The sequence below is a fragment of the Camponotus floridanus genome, unplaced genomic scaffold, assembly GCF_003227725.1.
Source record: "Camponotus floridanus strain SB8 unplaced genomic scaffold, Cflo_v7.5 scaffold20, whole genome shotgun sequence".
In the NCBI taxonomy this organism is placed as follows: Eukaryota; Metazoa; Arthropoda; class Insecta; order Hymenoptera; family Formicidae; genus Camponotus; species Camponotus floridanus.
Window position 1 is genome coordinate 638,926 of NW_020229326.1, and position 25,647 is coordinate 664,572.

General features: G+C 35.7%; 2 protein-coding genes and 1 long non-coding RNA gene across 10 annotated transcripts; 2 read left to right on the forward strand and 1 right to left on the reverse strand.

Moving 5' to 3' along the window:
* Nucleotides 1-3: 3 nt before the first annotated feature.
* Nucleotides 4-2,844, forward strand: LOC105250024 (tubulin alpha-1 chain). Its single transcript, XM_011255873.3, has 3 exons — nucleotides 4-187; nucleotides 757-979; nucleotides 1,078-2,844. Exons 1-3 carry the CDS (start codon nucleotides 185-187, stop codon nucleotides 2,202-2,204), a joined length of 1,353 nt encoding a protein of 450 aa, XP_011254175.1. The 5' UTR covers nucleotides 4-184; the 3' UTR covers nucleotides 2,205-2,844.
* A 313-nt stretch (nucleotides 2,845-3,157) lies between these two features.
* On the reverse strand, nucleotides 3,158-23,755 carry LOC105250025 (protein hu-li tai shao). 7 transcript variants are annotated; one of them, XM_011255876.3, is made up of 16 exons: nucleotides 23,227-23,735; nucleotides 18,351-18,485; nucleotides 18,046-18,232; nucleotides 17,578-17,960; nucleotides 16,952-17,398; nucleotides 16,732-16,868; nucleotides 16,518-16,635; nucleotides 13,637-13,750; nucleotides 13,434-13,526; nucleotides 12,986-13,181; nucleotides 12,704-12,841; nucleotides 12,468-12,539; nucleotides 11,897-11,971; nucleotides 6,683-6,750; nucleotides 5,879-6,007; nucleotides 3,158-5,270 (listed from the first exon to the last, which is right to left on the reverse strand). In XM_011255876.3, exons 2-15 carry the CDS (start codon nucleotides 18,456-18,458, stop codon nucleotides 5,894-5,896), a joined length of 2,250 nt encoding a protein of 749 aa, XP_011254178.1. In that variant the 5' UTR covers nucleotides 18,459-18,485; nucleotides 23,227-23,735; the 3' UTR covers nucleotides 3,158-5,270; nucleotides 5,879-5,893. The 7 variants fall into 7 exon arrangements, with proteins under 7 accessions (XP_011254178.1, XP_011254177.1, XP_011254181.1 ...); XM_011255875.3 differs by having other exon boundaries at nucleotides 5,879-6,022; nucleotides 23,227-23,734; XM_011255879.3 differs by lacking the exon at nucleotides 11,897-11,971 and having other exon boundaries at nucleotides 23,227-23,734.
* LOC112637785 lies at nucleotides 23,736-25,263 on the forward strand. 2 transcript variants are annotated; one of them, XR_003122722.1, is made up of 3 exons: nucleotides 23,736-23,909; nucleotides 24,957-25,101; nucleotides 25,243-25,263. It is a non-coding gene; the product is annotated as an uncharacterized LOC112637785 (long non-coding RNA). The 2 variants fall into 2 exon arrangements; XR_003122721.1 differs by lacking the exon at nucleotides 25,243-25,263 and having other exon boundaries at nucleotides 24,957-25,102.
* The last annotated feature ends 384 nt before the right edge of the window (nucleotides 25,264-25,647 follow it).

Consider the following 25,647-nt stretch of genomic DNA (forward strand, 5'->3'; position numbering starts at 1 on the left):
ACAAGCGTAAATCGGGTACAAACCGAGGCTATAAAAGACCGCCGTTCCGGTTTGCCCGGTTCAGTGAGTTAAGATCGTTCGAAGGAGCTCCATTGCCAGCTTCGTTCAAACGGCTATTGGAAATACATTAGTAGAGATTGACGCAAGAAGTTTTTGTCGCGCAATTCGATAAACGTCTCTCAATATGGTAAGAAAATCCATTGTTTATATATTTTCTATAAAAAAGAAACATAATAAATACAACTTTTATTATCATATTGTTCAGAGAGAGAGAGAGAGAAAGGTTTCAATTTAGAGAATCTCAATTTAATATTCTTATAAACTGGTCAAGGTCACGATCCGTCTAGCGCTTCTTTAATTAGCAACAACGCAAAAAAAGCTCGCGACAATTTTGCCGAGCTTTTTCGGGACAAACAGCTGCATTCTATTTACATTTCACTCCTCTGTATAGTATTCTAGATATATGTACACTGCGCGACAACGATTCGTTCCGGGGCCATTCTCTCGCGGGGCAAGGGGAGCGTAGAAGTGACCAATCAGCCGGCAGCGTGGCAGTGGCTGATTGGTTAGAGGCTACGCTCCCCTTGCCCCGCGAGAGGGACGCGGAACGAATCGTTGTCGCGGAGTGTACATACATAATACGTCGTATTATATTCCATTATTCGATAGCGGTTAAAAAAAATCTTTTAACAAAAAGAAATGAATGAAGCTCAAATTCAAATGCTGCTACAATATATCTTGTAATTTTTTTTACAGCGTGAGTGCATATCCGTCCACGTAGGACAGGCCGGAGTACAAATCGGGAATGCTTGCTGGGAATTGTATTGCTTGGAACATGGCATTCAACCTGACGGACAAATGCCCTCAGATAAGATCCTGGGTGGCAGTGACGACAGTTTCAATACCTTCTTTAGCGAAACCGGTGCTGGAAAGCATGTACCTCGAGCTGTTTTCGTCGATCTCGAACCAACTGTCGTGGGTAAGTGCGATAAATATATAACAATATTATATTATTATTATTATTGTGAATAATTTAAGACAAAAAACGAAATTGAAACTTTTCAAATCTTCGTTTAGATGAGGTACGCACAGGCACGTATCGACAACTATTTCATCCGGAGCAATTGATCACCGGCAAAGAGGATGCTGCTAACAATTATGCGCGTGGCCACTACACGATTGGCAAAGAAATAGTAGACCTTGTTCTGGATCGCGTTCGCAAGCTGGCGGATCAATGCACGGGACTACAAGGCTTTCTGATCTTCCATTCGTTCGGCGGTGGCACTGGCTCCGGTTTCACGTCCCTGTTGATGGAACGACTATCGGTCGATTATGGTAAAAAATCGAAGCTGGAGTTCGCGATTTATCCGGCGCCTCAGGTCTCGACAGCCGTCGTCGAACCGTACAATTCAATCCTCACGACGCATACCACCCTCGAGCACTCCGACTGTGCGTTTATGGTAGACAACGAGGCCATATACGACATTTGCAGACGTAATTTGGACATTGAACGACCGACCTACACCAATTTAAATCGATTGATCGGTCAGATTGTATCCTCGATCACGGCTTCGTTACGCTTCGACGGCGCACTCAATGTCGATCTGACGGAATTTCAAACAAATCTGGTGCCCTATCCCAGGATTCATTTTCCTCTAGTCACCTACGCCCCCGTAATCTCCGCGGAAAAAGCCTATCACGAACAACTCTCCGTCGCCGAGATAACAAACGCATGTTTTGAGCCAGCAAATCAGATGGTTAAATGCGACCCGCGTCACGGAAAATACATGGCTTGCTGCATGTTATACAGAGGCGATGTAGTACCGAAGGATGTTAATGCGGCGATTGCGACCATCAAGACCAAGCGCAGTATACAATTCGTCGATTGGTGCCCCACTGGATTCAAGGTCGGCATCAATTACCAGCCACCGACTGTCGTTCCTGGCGGGGATCTTGCCAAGGTCCAGCGTGCTGTATGCATGCTCTCCAATACGACGGCGATCGCCGAGGCTTGGGCGCGGCTCGATCACAAATTCGATCTCATGTACGCAAAGAGAGCCTTCGTACACTGGTACGTTGGTGAGGGGATGGAAGAGGGCGAGTTCTCGGAAGCGCGAGAGGATCTCGCCGCCTTGGAGAAGGACTACGAGGAAGTCGGTATGGACTCCATCGATGGCGAGGGAGATGCTGCGGATGAATATTAAAGATTAGCGATTCCTACTCTTCTGTATACTCTTGTATTTCAAATATCTGTACCATGCGCTCTTGCCTGTTATCAGTTATTTTCTTATCGCTTTTTTCCGCCTAATCTTGCAACGGAACACAAAACAAATTACTATGGTAACTTTATTTTCTGATTCGATCTTTTACGTATCTTGCGATATATATAACATCTTCAATAAGGAGATCGTATTCGCTTTGTTATAATATCACTCGATTGCTTGAAGAAACAGCGCTATTAAGAGATGTATATATAAGCACACATCTAAAAATACTTTCTCGTATATTTTGTAATATGATTTATATATTATATCAACCATTACAATATAATAGATTGCATTAATATATACGTCTTCGATCGTACAGTTATTATCAATCATTATATGATACGCGAATACTATAAGGATAGGAAGAGAAGAATGAGAAAAAAGTGGAAAATGAGCGAATTTTTTCATAGATGTCTAGTCAGCGTATAAAATCATACGATCTCGCAATGAATCGTTATCCGAAGAAGAAAACGTGACATGAATTCAATTGAATCACGAACTCGCAATTTGTTGTAGATGTAATGATAGCGATGATAATTGAGTTGACCTTAATAATATAATACTCTATTAATAGTAATATAATATTTTTTTTATAATAAGACCAAATAATAGCGATGGTAAATAATAGTCGTTAACACATTAATTTCACGATTCGATAAAACAATATAAAATAAAACATAGCGTCAATATTGCCACTTCGCGCAGGCATAAAACTTGATAAAAACTTTTAAAGCAACGTGCATATATACATGTATATATGCGTGTATTATATCTTTCATTCTCTTGTTATCTATTCGTCTAATCTTTAGCCATTTCGAGCATGAATGATTTATAATCAAAACATACTCTTCCTCTCTCTTTCTCACTGATGGAGAATAATATATACTATATCTTTATTATCTTATATTTCTCGATCTATGTATAATACGAATCGTATTATACATAGTTGTACATAATCGTACGTTATTATACATGTCATATATAGATAGTTTAACGCCGATTTTATTTGTACAAAATATACGTTGTAAGTGATCGCGATCAATTATGAATAACGTAATCATTAGTGCTCGAATTATAAATTTGAACAACAACTCCTCGATAGCTTCAACAAGCTAAAATAATATAGAGAAGAAAATAATTATTCTGATCGTAACTTTGAGTGCTTTTTATAATATTTTGTTTAATAATATAAAAATATTTCAAGATCCTGAAAAGAAATATTCTTACTTGATCCGATTAAATATGACTTGTTGAAGTTATTCTAAAAAACTGTCGTTCAATCGCAAGTAACACGCAAATGATCAAAGCAGATCAAAGGGATAATCACTTAATTACCGTAAATACGATAAAGAATAAAATTGACAGTTCTCGAATACTAAGACTAATCGACCACAAAACAAGGACACATTTTTACATAATAATCAGTAAGCAATTAATTTCTTATTTAAAAAAAGGAAACGAGGGAAAAAATCATACACCGTTCCAAACTCTCTTTCTATATATACAACAAATATTTGTTATAACAAATTTCGATTCGAAATATTAAAATTCGATCAAAGTCCAAGTCTGATATAAAAGAAGCATTTGTTGAAAATCTTTGAACGAAAACGTCTTGATTCCACTTTAGGATCAATTTCAAGTTTACCATGTTTATACCTTATTATCTTTCAATGAATGTATGTAAATTTATTCAAGAGAGATCACGTTTTTAAAATTGATATGATATAAATCAATGAATATTGCCGTGGGCTCTTGATACTGTCAGCATTATGCTATTTTATCAAGTTACGTTGATGTAAGCAGCAATCTATAGTTTTTTTAAAAAACAAGTTTCGTAATCAACGAGAAGATCACGAATTAACTTTGCACAGGATATCGATCACGAAGACGAATACACCAATCGGGACACTCGGGACATCGAGGACGATTCTATTGACAGGGATGTTTTTAATAGAAACATAATTGCACCTTTGCAAACATAAGATATCCCCGTAACATTCTCTCTCGCATGCCAACATTAAATTTTTAGAACACAGCCTTTCGCATGCATCTCTATAATTTTATTACGATAACGCTGACCATATTGCCCAGTGGAATCCATAAAAATTTCGAAATATGTTTCATATATCTCCCAATTAACATTCGCGCGCGTAAAGTTTGCGCCGTAAACTCTATTATATACCTCGTTTTGCGAAAAAAAAAAGATAAAACATCTTCCTCCTAGTCTAAAATTACCGATGCTAATGAAAGTTATAATGAAGGAATAGAAACTAGTAATTTTGAGATAAAAGAAAAAGAAGCAAATTAGCAACGATGAGACCACAATAGTAACAACGTCGACAACAACGAAGATGACGATGAGAATAGTGATGGTAATGATAACGAGAATGATATAACGATGATGATGAGAATGATGATAATGATAATTGTGATAATAATAATGAATTGTGATAATAAGAATGAAGATGAGAGACGGCAACGACGACGATGACGATTACGACAACGATGACATCGACGATGAACAGGAAAAGGACGGTGGCAACGGCAACTGTCGATATCGGCGAATAAAATGACGAAGACGACAATGATGACGCCTCTCTATCTGTCTTCGTCGCAAAGTATGCATATGTAACTCTTTATTGCGTTACACACAAACGGGATAGGAGAGGCAAAATTAAATAGCGGATTAAATACATTAGCGCGCGACGCTTAACAAATTAAAAACGTAAAAACATTAACAGTACAATATAGTTTCCTTATCGTAGACGTAATGCGATGGCAGTCTTGAGTCCTGGAAAGATGCTGTGATTGTTGCTCATCCGCTTCGATTTTTCGTATCCTTCTTCTTTTTTTTTTTTTTTTCATTCCTTCGCTATTCGTCTGTGCTTCGTTACTCGTCGAATGTTTCGTCCTTTATTTTAAACCGAACTCGCTTCGATCTTGAGTTTAAACTTATATATTTTCGTTTTATTATTTACGATAAGCTTTTGCTTGTGGCAGTGTCTGCAAATATAGATTAATTCAGCGTCAATAATATTCGAATTCTCTTTTTGTGCGCGTTTCGTTAATCATTAATATTTGAGAAACTCTATTCTTGCTAGATATTTGCTCGAGAATGTAATTCTATATCTGAAGAAACATGATTTCTGATTTGTATTGTATCGAATGCGAAATGAAATTTAGCGCACCTAATTTAAAGAAAAGGGATGCTTCTTCTCCTACCTTCGATTAATAAACTAATCATCCTCGAGAGAAAAGTGCAGACTGAGATGATCGATTGAACGAGCGAACGAGCGAATTGTCAAAATTATTTTTAATCATTAAAAAAAATTTTTAATCATTAAAAAAAAAATTATATTCAAAAATAAACGTCAGAAAAGTAATCGAACGATTAAAACATTACAGCGATAAAAGCTTGAAACTCGTTCGGTCGATCTATAGATCGTAGATTATAAAAAACGCTCTCTAACATAAGCATACAAACGCTTATAAGAAAAACGTTCGATAAATTCGTAAATGTATTTGTTTAGGATCTATCTAAAATATCTCTTCAAGAAATAAGAAATGAAAAGTAAATCGAACTTGGGTTCAATTGGCTTGAACTCGCTTACCTGAGTTATGACTACCTACGCCTCGACCGACTTCTTCTTTTCTTTCTTCTTTTTAAGGAAAGAAGGCGTCCTAAGGCCCTTCTTCTTCTTCTTTTCCTTCTTTGGCGATTCCTCGCTAACGCTCACATCCTGCGACATGGAACCCTTAACACGGAAGGTCCCAACCGTAACCATAAACCTTTCTGCATGCACATGCATAAGTGCGCGTCGAATTTTCTCGCTAATCGTTCTATTAGCCAATTATAATCTGATCGCATGCAAACCAGGACATAATAGAAAAGTTTGTAGAAGAGAATCTATGAAACGGCTATTAATGCTTGTGAACGAGCAGTATGAAAAATTAATACAAAGCGATAATTCGCTTAGATATCGGATACGCTGTATATTTTTGTAATTATTATTATTATAGAGCGAGAAATATCTTATTCATTTTTTTACTGTGAAAACAGCGTTCCCAAATTTTTACGAATAAATGAGAAATGTAATGTGTGAAATGTGTGAAAGCAAATGTAATACATATGCGGAGATTTATATTTGCTTTGTTCAAATCACATGATGTAAAGTAGGATTAATTTCTTTTCTCTAATGAAATATAATTAATTTCTCGTTTTTACTCTCTCTCCGTAATAATGTGATTTATCCGTGTATAAGAGACATGTTTATATTTATCAGTATTTCAAAATTAAGATCGAATAAGATATATACATAATAAAACGTGTGAAAAATTAATGCAATATATCCCCGCATATGATGTATAGTAATATTGTACGGTGACTTTGATATTAAAAGTATTGTGCAACAAACCTCCTTGCTACTTTGTGAGAAAGTACTGTGATGAGCGTCTGAGTGGTCGCCATTTACGGTATTCTCTCCTAGAACACAAATATGGAATTATATGAAATTTAGATTCTTACAAAATTACAATAAGATAATTAAATTAAATTCATCAGGTAGCGATCAAGTCTCTAGCCAATACATCTTTTTGTAATAATTTGTAAGCCAAGGGATCTTGATATCAATCACACCAAACTTAGGGCAGCTGAAAATTGCACGACATTATATTTTAAAATTAAAAAAAAGCGAGAGAAAGAGATACACGCACACGCACACATATAGATGCACCTTACCTTTCGAGAAATGATGTTTGTTGCCAAGCGTATTCGTTCTTGAATTCGTTATAAAAAATCAATGTCCAAGCAAATAGCATCGATCATTCGTAGCTTGCAGGATGCGTGTATACCACCAAAATAGTAGCAGGTGTTAATGGTGAGAATTAATGCACACACATAGATTCAAATATATAAAGATGGGTATAGAAAAATATAATTATAAAAACTATTTTATGCAAACTTTTATATCATCAAACTGCAAAACTATTACGATATTATATGAATTATACAAGCATTTGTAATTTAAGTTAACTTAGATACAATATCATTAGTAGAATATCATTAGTAGAAAGCAATGTAAGTGTGTAACACAATGTAATATCGATTAAACTCATTGCAAAAAGATTGAAGAGAAAATAAACAAAAATATTAAAATAAAACTCTTGTATCACACTAAATAATAAAACTCTTTTAATTCGTCTTTAAGTCACAATTTGACTAAAAGAGAAAAAGGAAAAGCAAAAGAAACTGAATCTCAGGAAATGTTACATAAATATAAGTTACATAAACAATAGAATACTCTCATAAATGCTCTCATCAATGCTCTAATTCACGTGCAGAAATTGTTAAAATTTTCTTTTCCTATTCAGATATGTTTAAAGTCGATCGCATTAGGAATGTACTTTGTTCATACATAAAGAGATTCATCAAATTAGAAAAGATAAAAAGGAAAAGAAAATTGTAGAACAAGAAATAATGAATGAGAAATATTAACGAATATTGAAATAATATCTTCTTTTTTCCTTAACATCTAACGTTTGCGCGTTTACTCTCTTCTCGTGTCATTTTTATGATAGAATAAATCTATTTTCTATCGGCTTAAAATGTAGGAAAACTTGATATGTTATTAAACTAAATAAACGCGCGTATAAAGTGAAAGATTGACTGTACAAACTATTCAATATTATAAGAGAGATGCTCTTCAAATCTAAATATTAATGCTAAAAATAAATTTACTTCATCGATTAATGTAGTTGGGATAACCGTACAAGTTTTAAAATTGCTCTTGCAATGCGATTGTGCATATCGATGAATGAATCATTCAAGTTCTTTCTTTTTCCCAAAAAAATTGAGAAAAATTGTTTAGTAATTTGACTAAATGAATCAAAATAAAATATGATTTTCTAAAAGAAGACGCGTCAGCTACGTGTTCAATTGCGAATTATCCGCGATAGCCTTTTCTAAGCGTATAAATTCTTTAGTGTCGTATGAATAAGACATGCAATCTATAGACGAGTCCCAGATATCGCAGCGTTCTTGAACATCGCTTGTCTCATCGTTATCAGAGATAATGATGGAGCTAACTTCGGATATCGTGTAGGTATCGTCTAGAGAAATAGATTTCTTCGCGGAATTTATTATACTGTTTTCTTCGACAGCATCGACAAGATGGGTTTCCAGGTGACGTGACGATTCTTCATTGGAATTTTCTAAAACAAATGTAGAATCATGCAGATTCTCGTCCAATTCCTCAATTATGGGTGTTAGACAATTCAATTTATTTCTCGTCGAGTCTTCATCCCTCTCTTGGCAATAACAGCATGGCTTCCACGTTTCTATCTCTGACCTTGACACGATTATGTTCTCGCTGTACCTCGTTTTATCAAAGATCCTATCGGTTTTGGTACCGCGATCGTTATCAATCAAATTTCTGTCAAATGTCCGAGCAGCATCAGGCAATGTATCGGTATGTACGTCCGGCGAGACCTTGATAATGCGAAAGTTTAATGCCAGAGCACTCGGTTTCTCGATCGGCGGCCCCTTGGCTACGGTACAAAACTCGATTACGGCAGAAGATTCCGGATCCTCGTGTATCGTTTCATTATTATAGCCGGCAAAATCCGGCGACAAATTTTCCAAGAAGCCTTTTCTTCGACAAATATTATCGACATCGGTGTTGATCATCGAGATATCTGATATGGATGTTTGATTGGCAAATTCTGCGAGAGAATATTCGTAACAACAGCTGTAGATAAATTGACGTACGACTTCTTTTGCGATGTTGAGGTCGTAAATAGAAGAATCGAGGAAAAGCAGAATGTAAACAGACTCGATAATCTCGGCGAGGATATGCTGTGCAATTTGTAGAGCGTCACTCGACGATGGCGCTTCTTCATCAGGAGCTGCGTTAAGATCGGCGATGATCTCGTTAGCGGACTCGTTGATCCCATTATGAAAAACTTCGCCGTCGATATCCTTTAATTCGCGAATCGTGCGACTCGGTAACTCGAGTATGTCGGACCCACTCGCCGAATGTCTCTCGGACATTGAGTCGAAACTACTAGCATTGCTCGACACTGGTCTATGATCTTGCGGACATTGAATAGATTTTACACACTCTGCCTTAATCATCGTTGGTTCTATCCATACGTAATCGTCTAACGCATCATTGTCGCTTCTCGTTATATCAGATTGCCACTCTGACGATTGTTCCGCCAAGTCGTGTGAGGTATCGTCGTTGCCACTCTCCTCTTGGACCGCTGGTGGAGTTAGACTGTAAATGAGACTCATATTCGTCGAGTCTAGATTGTACTTGACGCAAGTGTCCGTGTTGGGCAACGCGTCTAGCTCTGTTCTTGATGAAGAGATATTTAAATCAATGCTCTCGACGATTTTTGTAATGTCATCGCAATAACATTCATATATATCGTCGTTTTCCATTTTGTTATTCGGCCAATTATTTTCGCACATGGATTTTTCGATCCATGTACAAATGCTTTGTTTCTTTAACTCGATCGCGCAACCGTTTACTCCTTTATTCATCGGTGCTTCTTTATCCTCATCGCATTCATGATTGGTGGAATGTTTCTTGCAATTGTTGGAAGATAAATCGCTCAGCTGTTGCGAGTTTTCTTCGTTGTCGTCGTTATCACGTAGAAACATCTTACGGTTCTCCTTCATCGTTTTTATTATTGTTTTTGATATACGTTGCTGCTGTTCCTCATTCATTGCCTGAATCGAATTTAAATAATCGTTGCCTCTTTCTTGAATTTTCAAAGATTCCCTTCTTACAGAAGCATCCTTTTCATCAATCGTCGTTACATGATTCTCATGTATTATCGTTTCCTCGAGTTGACAATCGTCATTCGTACAAAACGCGCTGTCGCAAAAGCTCGGTTCTGTCTCCTTCACGTTAACTACTGTAACGAAATTTGGTTGCGCAATATTTTCCCATTTCGTATGCACCATAATGTCCGAAAGCGTCTCGCCATTCACTTTCAAGCATTCTCTCGTATCTACATTTTGTGTTAAATATGCATCGCATACTTTTACAGGATAAGTATGCAAATTTTTACTCGTGGAATCCATCATGGAATATTGCTTAGATACGTTCTCCTCTTTATTCGCGCTCGTTGCTGTCTTCGATTCCGTTGTTAAATTCTTTTGACGTCCGAGATCCTCGAAAAATTTTCGTCTCGCTTCGTAGCGCGATCTTACGAGACTCTCGTCCCCGACGATCGCGTTCGATTGCATCATACTTTGCCTGCTAATGGACGTCTTTGAATGTGTAACAAGAAGAGGTTTCTTTCGTTCGGCAATTATCGAAGTTCTAACATTCTCCAGACGAAGGCTGTCGTAAAAAGATTCGGAAAATCGTCGACCATAGTACACTTGCGCACGCTCGTTGCTCATGCTGCTGCAATTGCTGCCTAGTTCGCAATCTGCAAGCATTAATTACGTCTCCAAAAATATGTCTCAAACATAGATCCGGCAAACGATCGATCGGTGCCCGTCCTTCTCGTTTTGAAGAAACGGAGAACGTTCACGGATACTTGGACTTTCTATCCGCGAAGTCTTCATCGTCGCTTACGCTGCGCTCGAAATAGATATTCTTAGTGCTTTAGTTTTAGCTATCGCTACAATCGAAGAGTTACACTTACTTTCTTTCTACGTTATTTTCTTACACTTGCATTTATGCTATAATTGCACAAAAATACGCTATTTATTGATCTACCCTGAATAAAATTATTACTCACCGTTATTTATTTTACTATATGTAATTACTACATGTAATTATACATTTGTGTTATATAAAAAGAAGGAAAAATTTTAGAAAAATTGTAGAAAAAAATTATCTCGAGTTTTATATAGAAATCGATAAGGCTTCTTTTTGTATTATCTTCGCGTTATTGTTTAGAAAAAAACCTAATAATGATAACAAACCACACCTTAAATTAAGTAGAAATACGTGCGAGTTTGAAGAATTTTTATAGCGTTTCACACATAGAAATAAAGAGAAAAATCAAATAAAAAAAGTGCTTTAATATGAACGATTCGGTTATTGATGCAAGCATTAATTGTTATTTCGAGTGGCGGAAGGAGACGAGAGGGCTTTTGAGGCTCATACGTAGGCAAAAGCATGACAAATTTGGTAACTTTGCATACGTATCTCTAGCAATAAAATTAAAACAAACATATTTATTCAAGTTTAAACACATATATGCGGTTTATAATTGCGGATAGGGAGCGTATTTCATGCCGGAAGAGGTGTAGTCCTATACCGGATGAAACGCATCTTACGCAACCGAGTGAGATTAATTTAATCGTATAAAAAACTGTGTACGAGATTAGACTGAAGATAATCTTATCTTCTACTGCGGCTCGGGTTTCGAGTATGCGCAATCATAAATTATACTTCTTTATCTAGAGTTATTTATTTTCTAATAATAATAAAAATCGCGCATGCAGAGAATCATGCCTTGCACATCTTGTTATTTTACAAATGCAATATACAATATAGATAAGACTTCTTCAGTTACCGTCGTAAATAGTATACATAAGAAAAAAAATATTTCAGATGAAAAATTTCAAATTCAGCCCTCGTTTCCCTGAATAAAATAAAACTCACCTCTTCTGTAACTACTTTGTTGCTCCATCGCTCTGTAGCGCATCTCATTAAGGAACTCTGTAGTAGCATCATTCACTGCACGTCAAAAATAAATACGTTCACATGCATTCATCAGTAAAATGCTCGACATAATCGATTGTCATTTTCAAATGTAATATTTGAAAATGTAATACATACATAATACCTGTGATTGTCGTGAAATACTGACATATTCATTTTGTAAATGATCGCATTGAGAGATTTATCATTACATATTTATCAATACACAAACACCGATAAACTCGTGCAAAATTATGTAGTTCTCTCATGTGCAATTGTAACTATATACAAACATGCTATAATTTAATTATTTGTGACAAATTGGTCATAGACCTGCGAGTGTCATATGCAAATTATCGCAAATAAAAGCTAGCCATGCAAAAGTCCAGGTTAAATTAAAGCAAATATCTTTGTATCGCATAATACATATTCTTTCCATTTCATTAACCATTTCGTTGATCATTTACACAGATCAAATAGAAAAACACACTTCACTTGGAGTAAAATAAAAATAAAAAAGGGAAAGACTTACCATCACTTAATACGACTTCGGGTTGACTCGGCACAGGCACTTGTTTCGTTTCTATTCGCAATACTCGGGGTTCTGTAGCAAAGGAGTATACGAGCGAGTGTAGTTAATAACGTAGAAAATAAAAATATATTACTATAAAGTGGTAGATATAATGTGGTAGATTCCATGTGTGTCAAATGTGGTAGATTCCGTGGTATATGTATGGAGAGTCGTGAATTAAAAATACATAAATTTACCGTCTCTACTCTCCTCCTCCGTTTCCGAAGTAACAGAAACCGGTGATTGAATAGGACTCTTGGCAGTGCTGGATTCATGCGTCGCACGACTGATGTTAAAGGACGACAAGGCCTCGGATTCTGATTGTGACTCATCGTCTATTTACAAAATAGGTAATATTAATGGCTCCAATAAATGTCTGGTAAACATTAGGTGATTACACAATAATTCTAAGATACAGGATACAGATAGAATGCATGCAAAGACAGAAGAGATTGGATTGGTGATTGAATGAAACTAACAAGGATCTCCTTTCTGTTTGCGTTCGATCTCTCTCTTGTATTGATCCAATTCTTGATCCGTGACCGCGTCGAAGGGATTTTTGGCATAGGGTGTCTTGTAGACCATCGCATTGTGTTGAAAACCACGTTGTATAATACCTTTACTAGCGGCTCCTACTAAAACTACTTGTTCTGCAGTACCACTAATTGTTGCATCCTTATAAAAACAACAAGTATACAAATTAGACATATGTATCTTCTTCAGAAAAACTTATAAACATAAAAGAAATATTATTATAATGCAATTGTAAATTTTACATTACGGTATACATTTAAGTTTGAATTAAAAAGACTTATTCAATGGAAATGCTCTTTTTTTTGATGATTTTATAATGAATATTAAATATAATAAAAGTCCATTTAAATTTAAATCGATTCAAAGATTTAGTAATTTGTTAAATTGACATACCTGCATTTTTTTAGCTTCCTCCCATGAAACACCTTCCAGTATGTGGGATTGCGGACCAGCCGATATCTTCTCTGCTCGTCGATAATCTTTAATCTGTCAGGGAGATAAAAGCAAGTATCCAGCTGTTCCATTTATGCAAATTCGCTGATATAAGAAAACAAGAACAAAGAAAATATAATGCTAATGTAATTAGCAACACTTACCTGCTGTTGTATTTGTTTGAATTCCTTTGGATTGGTATTTTTCGGTACAAACTGAAGAGCACCGTCTATCTTCACTGGTGTGCTGCTATGGGTAGGAGATCCATCAGACACCCACTGCACACAAAACCAGAACATTAGTCGACCCCCTTCAAACCATTGTAAATAATAATATTAACATAAGTAAAGACTCTTGCATGCTATGTGTGCCTGCTGCATATATATATATATATATATATATATATATATATATATATATATATCCTCTTTAATATATTATTCCAGAGTATGCTTTAAACTGGGAAATAAATTCTCTCTCTCTTTCAAGTATGATATTACATTATAATTATTTATGTTTGTAATAATTTATCTTTATACGAATCATATAAAAATCAATATATTATATTGCACGAAAATCAACACAATTCAGAAACATAATATTATTAACATACATGTAACATTTCAAGGAAATAGAATAAATAAAATCCGCGAAACACATAGGGTCATTTGATCTGGTTTTGTAAATGCAGTGGAATCAGTGTCATTAGGCCAGGGAGATCTTATCCAGGAAGACGATATCAGGCACACATTCATACAGAGTCGTCAAACACTTAATATGTTTTTATACAAATTCTACTTATATTATGATAAAAAGTGTTTAAAATAAACGTTTTTTAAATAAGAGATACAAATAAATCATTCTATTCTCGCCTCATGAAAAGAGTATTGAGATAAAAGGCACAAAACCCTATTGTGCCTCTATTTATAAGTGTACAAAATATTTACACCTTAAGATCATTTTTGCTAGAGGATAATTCTGTATATAAATAGAATAGATAAACTCAAAATCATAAAATTAGCATCAATCGATATATCGTATGTAGGCGCGATAATATATAACTTTGCAATATATTATGAAAGGCGCCAAGTTATTAGTGTAGCATCATAGGCTATGAATATAATGCTAGTATAAAATACCATTAAAGTTGAAGTTTTATTAAAGTTAATCATCTTCTTTAAACAGCACATATAACTTTATTTAAACATCAAGAGGCTACAGAAGAACAGTCGTTAATATCTTATATGTAAATATACTTATGCTAACGATTGACTGGAATTCAACATGATGTTTCATAATTTGTGTTTACGAAAATGTTAATCGCCCTCATCCCTAGTCTTTCGATTTGCGCGTTTCATTCTTAACAGAAATATCTTTTTTTTTAAATACTTTTTCAGTGAGCTCTTTTATGATTTATGAGTTATTTATAATGAGTTATTTTTTTTAGTTATGTATCAATAAAACTTTGTCAAAATACAAATGTATAGTGAAAAGAAGATTGTACTGTCAGCCTCTATAAAATACTTTCAATCGAAAAATAAAATACATTTCAATCAACAATTAATGAAATTATAAAATTATTTGATATTTGTTATTATGGAAAGCTTTAACTTCTCTCTCTCTCTCTCTTTTATCATTTTAATATATTAGTTGAAGGATGCACCAATAACAATTGGTTTTAATTTATATTTGTCATATTGTGAAACATTTATATCGCATATGAAAATTTGTGCAATTAAAAATTGTATTAAATAATAAATACAATTTCTTTTTGTTAATATTATGAGTCTGATCAAGATTTATACACATAAATCACGTACACGTGCATACACATATATACACATGTTTATTTCTACACAGGATTTGAAAATGTAATTTTTGTTCCAAATTTGTACTTTGGTCATCCCTTATATCGTCGCATTAATAAGCAGTTGTCAAATATAGTATCCCTCTGTGATAACAAGAGTTATATTTATATCTGTAGTTAAAGAGCAATATAATCACTATAATGTGAAATATTTCAATATATTATAACAAACATCACAAATGTTTGATATATTATTTACTCTAGGAGATGCTTGTTGCGATTAAACTGATATAATACAGAAATTATCATTTTTAACACATTAGCAATACAGATTAATGGCACGAGTTGGAATGCATTAAATTCGAGAAAAAAACAATCGTGATTATTTAGCATAACATATATATGTATATATGTATATATTTGCTCATATATATTTATATAATAAAACTAAACTAAATTAAATTGAGAAAAGATTAAATTAAATTATGCAATTAACATGATAAAATGCAATTCTCAATTGACTGAAAACTGTGCTGATAATACCAGTGCATAATATCGCATTGAGTACGAGGTTATACTATCTATTTACGGCCATAGATATGCGCGTTGTCTTTCTCAAATCATCGCTAAAAATATCTCTCAAATATTATTCGGTAAAATAAAGTTATCATTTACCGATATAAAAAAAATTAACAAAAAATTGATAATAGAATTAGATATCGCTATACTAATTTCACAAAAGCTCCGAAATAGTAATAATAATAAATATATAACATATATAGATGTTAGTTTAAAAAAAAAATTGTGTATCTCGTAAAAAGATACACAAAATTTGAATATAAAAATCTTAATAGCGTCAAAATTCAATTAAAATGAATTTGTAATATAATGTCGAATGTTGAAATTTTGTATCACAAAAAAGCCTAGTAATATTCTATTTTCAAATTCAATTAAGAGAAATAAATCTTATAAACGATTCCATGTACATCAATGTCGTAATTATTTTATATATATATATATATATATTAATATATTATATTATTTAATATTTGACGCGTTTAAAGCTCTCCTTCTCCTTCATTGCGCAAGTCGTAATTCGATTAGCAGCCACAATACGCGATTACAATATTAATATTGCCAAATAAGAATGTCTATATTAGATTTAGCGTCAGGCGAATACGCGCAAAAATGTGAATAATTAATTAGTCGGTCTTATTCTCAAAAGTAATGACTTCTACCTTGGTGATCTTTTTAGGATCGGGTGTTCCAGTTTCCAGGATCTCGACTTTCTGGTAAACGTTTGGCGAATTTAACCAACGGGATCGGTCCGTACCTTTACGTCCACCTTTCCACAATCTGCATCAAAAGAAAAAGAAAATCAATTGAATATGCGACTTTAACTACTCTATCGTTGGAGCAAAATATTGCTCGTATCAAAGAAAAGAAACTTACCCTTGCTTGTACAATTCTTCCTCTTCAAGTAGATACCCCAAGGACGATACAGCCGGTGGAACTTCAACATCATTTCGTGGTTTTGGAGGTTCTCCTTTTACGAGTGGATTTCTATATATGTAACCCGTACGGAATCCCTGAAATAAAATAACGCGACATGACAGAAAGATGTTATAGTCGAACAATTGTAATGTCGAATGATTATCACAATTGAACTTACAGCATTATCGAGCATTCTCATAAGAGCTTCAAATTCGGCGCCGCCGATTCTCCAACGTTTCTCGAGTTTTTCCGCAAGAGCAGATGACTCTACTACTGAACTCGGCTGAGGGATCGGTGGTTTTCGCGAAGCTTCAAATATAGCTTTCTTCGATTCCTCGCTGATAAGATTTAGATTATCTACACCAGCGGGCATTAGCTTCAGTTGAGTCTCGCAAGCGACTACGGTATTGTAAACGTTGAAGAATGCTTCTTCCACAGTTTCTCCACAACAAAGGGCACCACGATTCGTCAAAAGCATAACCTTATTGATCGGTCCGAGGTTTCTAGCAATCTTCTCCCGTTCCTCCGGTTCAACGGAACCTCCTATATATTGATGGGTACTCACTTCGCCTATCACTATGCTCTCTTGACCGATCGGTAGCAATCCACATTTCAAGGAGGAGATCTATGTAATATAACGCACGTGTTAGTATTAATTCTTTTCGAAAAATAGAACTAATAATAGAACTAATAAATTTGAATCATTAATGTTGAAGTAATATCGCACAATCGTTGCATAAAAATATGCAATACTAAACAAACAAATCGTCAGGAATGATGAAATGCGAAACGGAGCATACTTACAGCGGTAACGGACGGAGTAGTAATATGAATAATACACTTGATATCAGGTCTCGCGGCGTGTATTGTCGAGTGCAATTGGAAACTTGTAACGTGCACGCCAAAGTTCGTCGTCCCTTGCTCGACAATCGTGCCTTGCATGTCCACCTTAATCAGACTCGAGGCGGTGACCTCATGATAAAGTAGCCCGTAAGGATTTACTAAAAAGTGTTCCTGATCCTGATTAAGACGAGCGGTGATTTGTCCGCCGACGCCTTGTGTCCATCCATACAGATCGAGCAATCTAAACACCGCTGCCAATTTGCAACGTAGCAACTTTTCGCCTTTGGCGTATCCCATGCTCTCCACGCCGCGAATATCGTTGATAGGTAAGACGCAATTTGAATCTATATTTTCGAATAAACCGTATGATAATGCAAGCAAGAAAAGGAAGACAATCGACAATACAACTTGAAAGAATCTGGGACTAACTTTTGAACACATTGCCGTTGAATCGGGCTCCTTGTGCACCCATCATGTCAGAGATCTGCTGCAAAAGACCGGAAGGTCCAGCACCGTCCTTCATCTGCGTCTCGATTATACGTTCTAGCTCTTCTCGGAAAATTCGCGAGTTCATCATCATCTCGACCCTCTTTCTCCTCTCCATTTCTCTCATATCCTGTAAATAAAATCCTCTCATTTAAAATGTATACATTTGCGTGTTTAATTCACTTGTTTTCGAGTTTTTTCCGTACTGGAAAAATTCAGATAGAAAATCGTTATTGGACGAAACTTACCGCATCGATATCAGCGGGTCTCATCTTGCTTTTTTCATCTTCCGTCAAACCGTCCACCACACCATTTGTGTGTGGTTCGCTCAATGCTTGTTGACTCGTGTCTGCCATTTTCGTGCCTCGTACAAGTACCGGCAACTGAAAAGTATCATTTGTCAATATCACTATTAAAAAAAAATAATCTTTTTTTGCTCCGATATATTTTTATTTCAAATCATGCAATCAATATTAAGAGTCGCGATGGACAAGATATATCTCATTGTATGTAATCGGAAAATTTCTCGACATATTTATTACGAGAATAAAGCAGAATGATGAAAAAAAATGATAAAAATAAAAAAAGAAATAACAAAGATAAAGAAGTATAGCTGAACGATCTGTCAAACGTGTAAGCGAAATTTTTCGCTCGTTTCTCCTGAATCCAATACGAGGTATGGACACCTTACCGGTGTGCGATCAATAAAGTTGCGGGGCCCTACCAGGAATCGTGTGCGTGCAACGAACCGCGTTTGCGTTACGACATCCTTTTATTTAGCCGCAACCTTTCAGGGGAGTTTTTCAATTTTCTATTAAATTTAAAAATAAGGGGAATATTTGTTTATTTATTATACCACGTCATATATATTATATCCCCCATTCGAAAAAATTTTATATATATATATATATATATATATATATATATATATATATAAAATAAAATGTTCAATGACTATGTTACTCAGTTAGCGTTTGCTTAACTCGGATCTGTGTCACCGGTCGTTCACCGCTTGGCTTTCCTTACGTCAAGTACCGGTGCATCGGACACGCAATGCTCTCGTATACTCGGCTACATACAATCTTTATCCTACGGCATCCGCTTTTCACCTTTTCACGCCGCATTTCCCTCGCCACCGGCCGAATCCCACGCTAAATCCTTCGCTTGCATAAGCAAGTATTATATCGCAATCTCACACGAACATTTTAATACATAATATATACACCTTTGAAAAAATGTGTTTGCTTTTTTCATTTTTACCAGCAAACGTCACGCTTTTAAAATCAACGTTACGATGATTATCGACAAAAACCACCGATGGATGAACTTTCCAATGAGTTTGATCCGCCGATTAAACTTGCGATTATTACTGCACCGGAAAACGTGCGTCATGCGTCTGCACTTCCGTTGTTACACGCACAAAAAAAGAAGAGAATACATAGTTAACCGCACGCAAGCGCGTAAAACGCACAATCTATATAACATATTGTCAAACTTTATGTACGTTTCGTGAAAATTTTATATTGAAAATCTCTTGAGATAATAATTAATAATCGCTAATAAATATAACAATAAACATTAATAAATAATTTATAATTAATAATAAATAAATAATAATAATTAATAATTATATTATAAATAAATATAATAATTAATAATTATATTATAAATGAATATAAACAAATATAATAATTAATAAATTTTCTTAACGCGTTTCTTAAGTATTTCGCGAGAATAAAAGGCAGACCAAGGCTGATACTCGTTTCACGTACTATGTTCGTCGATTATCTCATCGTTATATTATGTATGTATTATTTTCATCTATACAATTAATATAAGCTTCCGTATGCCTGCAAACAATTTATACCTAATACGAAAATAACGCAGAGTATTCGCAGCGTATTAATGTTTGAAACCTTGCCAGGGAGAATTCGCTCTCGCATCAGTCAAGCTAATGCATTATATACTTTCGATACATTGCCGAATCCAGTACGGAAACATCGCTCGCAAAAATATATAATAGCTGCTGTCAATGATGGCTCGGTGTGCAAATTGACGGTAATTAACGTTAAGGGGTTTAGGTATTTGGCATAAGTGGCTTCGTTTAAGTCCCTCGTATACGCGCGCTGCTTCGTTGATGTACAATGTAATACAGTGCCGTAATATTTTGCCCATGGTATCGATGAAGTGGTCAATATCAAGAGTAGAAAGAGAGAGAGAGAGAGAGAGAGAGAGAGAGAGAGAAAGAAAAAGAGAAAAAGAGAGAGAGAGAAAAAGAGTTACGTTAACAAAGAAACTTAATTGAGGACAATAAATGCTCGCCCTCGATTTTTCGAGCAAACGAAGATATGAATTTTCATGAATCATTGGGGCAACTGCATTGGTGATTATCGAGTTCTAGTTTCGATCGATCTCTCGTGCCGCACAATTATATCTCGAAATTTTCTAATTTGCCATGAACTTTGACACAACGATGTATGTTCGTCTACGTCAAAACGTCTCGATTACATCCTTTTGGGGTTGCATGCGGTCCCGAGGCGCTTATCTTAACGGTAACGAGACAAAGTGGACCATTCCGCGAACTGAATGAAAGCGATCGCACAGACAGAGATTCGCTGCCTTCGTTTCCTGGCGCGAGTCCTCGTCTTAAAATAGAGAAAGGCCAGGGACGGAGTCGGATACATCTTTTGTTGGCAAATTTTTCTCTCTTACTTTTACATATCTCACGTTCGTCTTAAATAGCACCGAGAAAGTATCTTGCGGATATATAAATAATTAATGAAATACGAATCAATATTTGATATCGGTTCAATAGTTTTGTTGTGAATCTAGGGTGTCTGCTCGAATCTTGTGAAAAAAAACTCTCGAATTATTCTTCCATTTTTGTTCAAAATTTTAGATAAAGAGAATATTTCCTCGTGCCACTTTCTCTAAAATAAATTTCTATATACATTTTCTAATGCTTTTCACTTGTACGAAGAAAAAACACAAATCCACTCAAGTTTCAAGCGCTAGATTTGCAAGTGTACTGAAAAAAACTGAACAGCTTTCGTAATATTTTTTTCGCTCGTTTAACATTTTCATTTTTTCTTTATCGCTAAAAATTACCATAGAAAGAATGTGCGCTCTTCTTCACCGCAAAAAATTGCGATAAAAAAATGTGCACTGCATGTTCAATATTTTGTTAAGACATTGAATAGACATATATAGACGAAAATAAATAAATAAATAAATAAATAAATATATATATATATATATATTTTTTTTTAAACACAATTAATTTTTTGCTTATCGGATTTTTTGCTTATTTACGAAAAGCATTATAAAAGCATTATTAAAGAGAAATTTCCTAATTTCCCCAAAAGAGAAATTCCTGAAAATTCCAAGTTTCCACGTTTCTCTAGAAAGTAGATATTCTGGTTTCTTTATCCGATATTTTTTTTTATTTATATTTAACGGTACCCTAATTAACGCGATAAAAATAAAGGAGAAAGGTTGAAAACAAACTATATTACTCTGTAGTGCTGCATCTAACGCGGGGACCCGTGTGATGCGATGACGATCAGCCCCCTTACGCAACCTGGCCCGTAACTATAGAATCGCACTACGTGCGTGCATGCATTAAGTGCATCAAGTGCATCAAGTGCGTGCGTACGTGCGTGTGCACCTGCGCACGTGCTTGTAGATCGCACTTGTTTACGAATCCGTAAAGTACAGGATTTTTGGCCCGAAGATCCGACCGGACTCTACCTCTCGAATTTTTATATCATAACGTCAACTACCAGCCTCACAATTCATCGATCGATCGCTCTTTAATTTCGTCCGATTCGTGGGTTATTGACATAGGACAAACGGTATCGTAAGCGAATACCTATATCGTGCGTGGTAAGAGCGAGCGATGAGTCATCGAAAATATATATATACTATATCGCGATCATATAAATTTGTTGATTGTCAATTAAAAAACCGGGAACTTTACGTTCGTGCGTTGCGTAAACATTTCTTTTTCTCCCTTACTCGCGTCAATACTGACATCATGCGCCAAAAGGAGCACGTAAACGAGGATTACCATCGTCGCGCGTCCGACCGGCAACGACGACGGACACTTTACGCAATGACGTCATGGCTAATCACAGATTACGCTCGTCGTAGCGGACGGGCGCGCATTCTAGAATCGCTATCAATTATAAGGAACGAAAATGATGAAGGGAGACAATAAAGGATCGATTATATACAACGTCGACTGTTGAACCCTCGCTAAATTATATATATATTGCTCTCGTATCTTTATGTCGCGTGCACGATACTCGTATTTCATCGTTTCTCTCAGACGGTATTTCTTTTCTTTTTTTTTTTTTACGGAGGACGCTCGATTAAAGCGGATTGTCTCGAGTTATCGCATTGACCTTTGCGGAAAGGTCGCGAAATTATGGAAACGCGAAGACAACTCGTCAATGTCTTTATCCGCGATCGCTCAATTAATTGGAATTCTATTGGAGATTGATTGTAAAATAATTTCCGATATTAATAATGCACGAGTTGTCTTCGATCTCGAATATGGGACAAGTAAAATTCGAGCGAGCGCGAGTCCACTTAATTAGCCAAGCGGAACGCTCGAAGCCGAGCGTCGATGGAAACGACAAAAACGTCCGCTTGTAGAGGAGAGAACTCGAGATGGGCGCAGAGGTATCACGGGGTAGCTCGTGCCACGGAGGACGATGCAAATGGCGACATTTCGGGGGGAGCGAATTTAGATTTCGACCGCCGATTCCTCGGCCGAGGGACGCGGGGATGGAGCTCGTCGTCGGGGTCGGGCGTCGCCGCTCGGGCCGTCCGCGCCTGACGACGACACAATGACAGCGACCGGAGAGTCGGTCGCGTGGCACCGGAATCGCGCCCAACGGCAGTAGCATCAAGCATTTGACGACACACCCCTCGCGCGACGTCATTCATTATCGGCGCGAACGAGAGAAACGAACGGCAACGAAACGCTACGATAACGAGCGACGAGGACTCACGAGGGCGAGGGCTCGAAATTGGATCGCCGTTGGAGAGATTCGTCGGTCCACGGAAGTGGAAGGATAACGGAGAGGACGTTAAGGCTAACTCGATATCTCAACGTACCTATCTAAAGGGATCGCCGTCGCCAGCCGCTTCCTCCTCCTCCCTCTTCGAGATATGCCCGTGGCCGTTTCACGAACCGTACAACAGCTCGGCCGTCCGTATCGCACCGCGCGCGCGGCTGTTCCGTTCGATGAACAGCTTCCCCGCCTCCGCCTCCGCCTCTACACCCGCCGCCTCCGTCTCTGCCGCCTGACACGACGTTCCAGGGCCTGGCCTCACGCTGCCGATCTCCCGCGTCGACTCCCGACTCTGTCCGAATGTGTATCTATTGTCCGCTCATTGATAAACCGCACTTGGCCCGATCGTCCTGGCTCGATGCTCGGATCCGGCGTCGGAAAGCGCGATCTCTCGTCGAAACACACGTCCGTTTTTACGCGCGTCTCGTGTCCCCGAGATCCGCGAAAGCTCGCATAGCTGAGGTCCCGGGTCTTCGTCTTGCACGACGTACACGCGGAATCGATCGCGACGTCGTCGCGATCCTCGAGAAACCGACCGACTGGTGACTGCTCACTGGACACTTTCCAGGTAAACGCCGCGCGTATCTCGACAATGGTCCATGAATCAACTGCGATAGGTACGTTAGGTGGCCGCTCGAGTAAACGAGTCGCGATCTCTACGATTGGCGCCACCTGTCGTCGGTTGCCCACATTCGCGAACAGGATTGCCAATATTTTTTTGGCTTGGTAAATATTTGTCATGAATATCCATATCATGTTTGTCCTTTGTTCGATGTCCTTTTTGAAAAAAGAAAAAGATATCGAAAGATATAAAAGTGATTTTTAGACCATAATTGTTATAGTGGATTAATCGCCAGCTTTGTAAATTAATCGATGTAGAGAGAGAGAAAAATTGATATCCGAAAAATTATTTCAATTGAGATGTACATTTGTTACATCTACCTGGCTATAAAAAAATTATTTTATAATATACTTGCGATATAATATAAAAAATACATATATACAAAATACATTTATAAAATATAATATAAAAAGTACATAATATATATACAGAATGTAACTAAAACATTTTTTATAAATTTTGAGGGCGAGTGCTACACTAAAATAATTAAAAAAAATAATAATATGTATAAAAATCTTCAAATCCTTTTGGTTACATTTCGTGAAAATTCATTTTTATATATGTATATATGTGTGTGATTTATTAAATAATGGTGTGATGTCGAATCACACGATTATTTTTTAATACTAGAACAACACAGGCGCGCGCTATTGAGCTATTACATGAAAAAAATAAAATATTCAAATATTTAAATATTCAAGATATATATATATATATATATATATATATATAATCTATATTCCAATATACTTATACTTAATATTATATAATTCAATTTAATAATATTAAATAATATTAATAAAATTGAACAACTATATATATATATATATATATATATATATATATATATATATAACTATATATATTTCTTTTTCTCATCTTTCTTCTTTTCGCTACTTTCTTAATAATTTAGCTTTCATTCTTTTCCTTTTAATTTTCCTCCTTATTATTTTATTCTTTCTCTCTCTTATTTCTCCCTTTTCCTTCCTTTCTATCTCTCTTCCTCTCTTTCTTCCTCTCTTTCTCCCTCCCTCCTCTCTCTCTCTATATATATATATAATGCTTTTTCTCTATTTATTTTTCCGCTTCTTCCACTTTTTTTCTCTTTAATTTTAATTTATTTTATATTTCTTCTTTCCTTAACGTAATAGTCAACCTGTCAAACTGTCAAACTGTCAAACGACACGAATGAAGTCAGCAAATTATTATTGACGACCAATAACCAATCATCGTGGAAAAGAGGCAACAATGTCAATAACATGTCTTTTTTAGAGAAGGATGTTATCTAAACGTCGAGTAATGATATACATATATGATAAATATACATTGCACATATTTTTTATGTTAACACTATTAATAGCACTATAAAAAAAATATTAATTTATTATAGTACTATAAAATATAACACATAAATTAATATTTTTATATGTATTTCAGGAAAAACATATAAAAACGAATAAATATATGATTGTAAAATCAATCCAACTTTCATCTTTCTTTATTTTTAATCTGCCTTTAATCAAAATCGTATAATTAATATAGTCAGATATCATTTGTATATATTATCTGTACATACAATTTTATTTTCAAAAAATCAATTAAAAAGATACGCGCCTGAAAATTACACAAATATGTAATAATTATTTGGACCACGGTTCTAGTAAATTAAATATATTGATATTTCGTTTAGTATAAATTTTCAAAAAATGATTTCAGAAAAAAATTTTCAAAAAAATAATTTGTCGATCGATTCTCGAGTATAATAATTAATATACAATAATTATTATCTACGATAATTAATCTACAATAATATCAACATCAACAATTATTAAATTCTAGATA

Coding starts and splice junctions, on each gene's coding strand:
- LOC105250025 (XM_011255874.3), bottom strand. CDS start 18,458: ATGGCAGACACGAGTCAACAAGCATTGAGCGAACCACACACAAATGGT. Junction 18,233..18,350: donor GACCCGCTGATATCGATGCG/GTAAGTTTCGTC, acceptor TTTTATTTACAG/GATATGAGAGAAATGGAGAG. Junction 16,869..16,951: donor TGAGAATGCTCGATAATGCT/GTAAGTTCAATT, acceptor ATTTTATTTCAG/GGATTCCGTACGGGTTACAT.
- LOC105250024 (XM_011255873.3), top strand. Junction 980..1,077: donor TCTCGAACCAACTGTCGTGG/GTAAGTGCGATA, acceptor ATCTTCGTTTAG/ATGAGGTACGCACAGGCACG.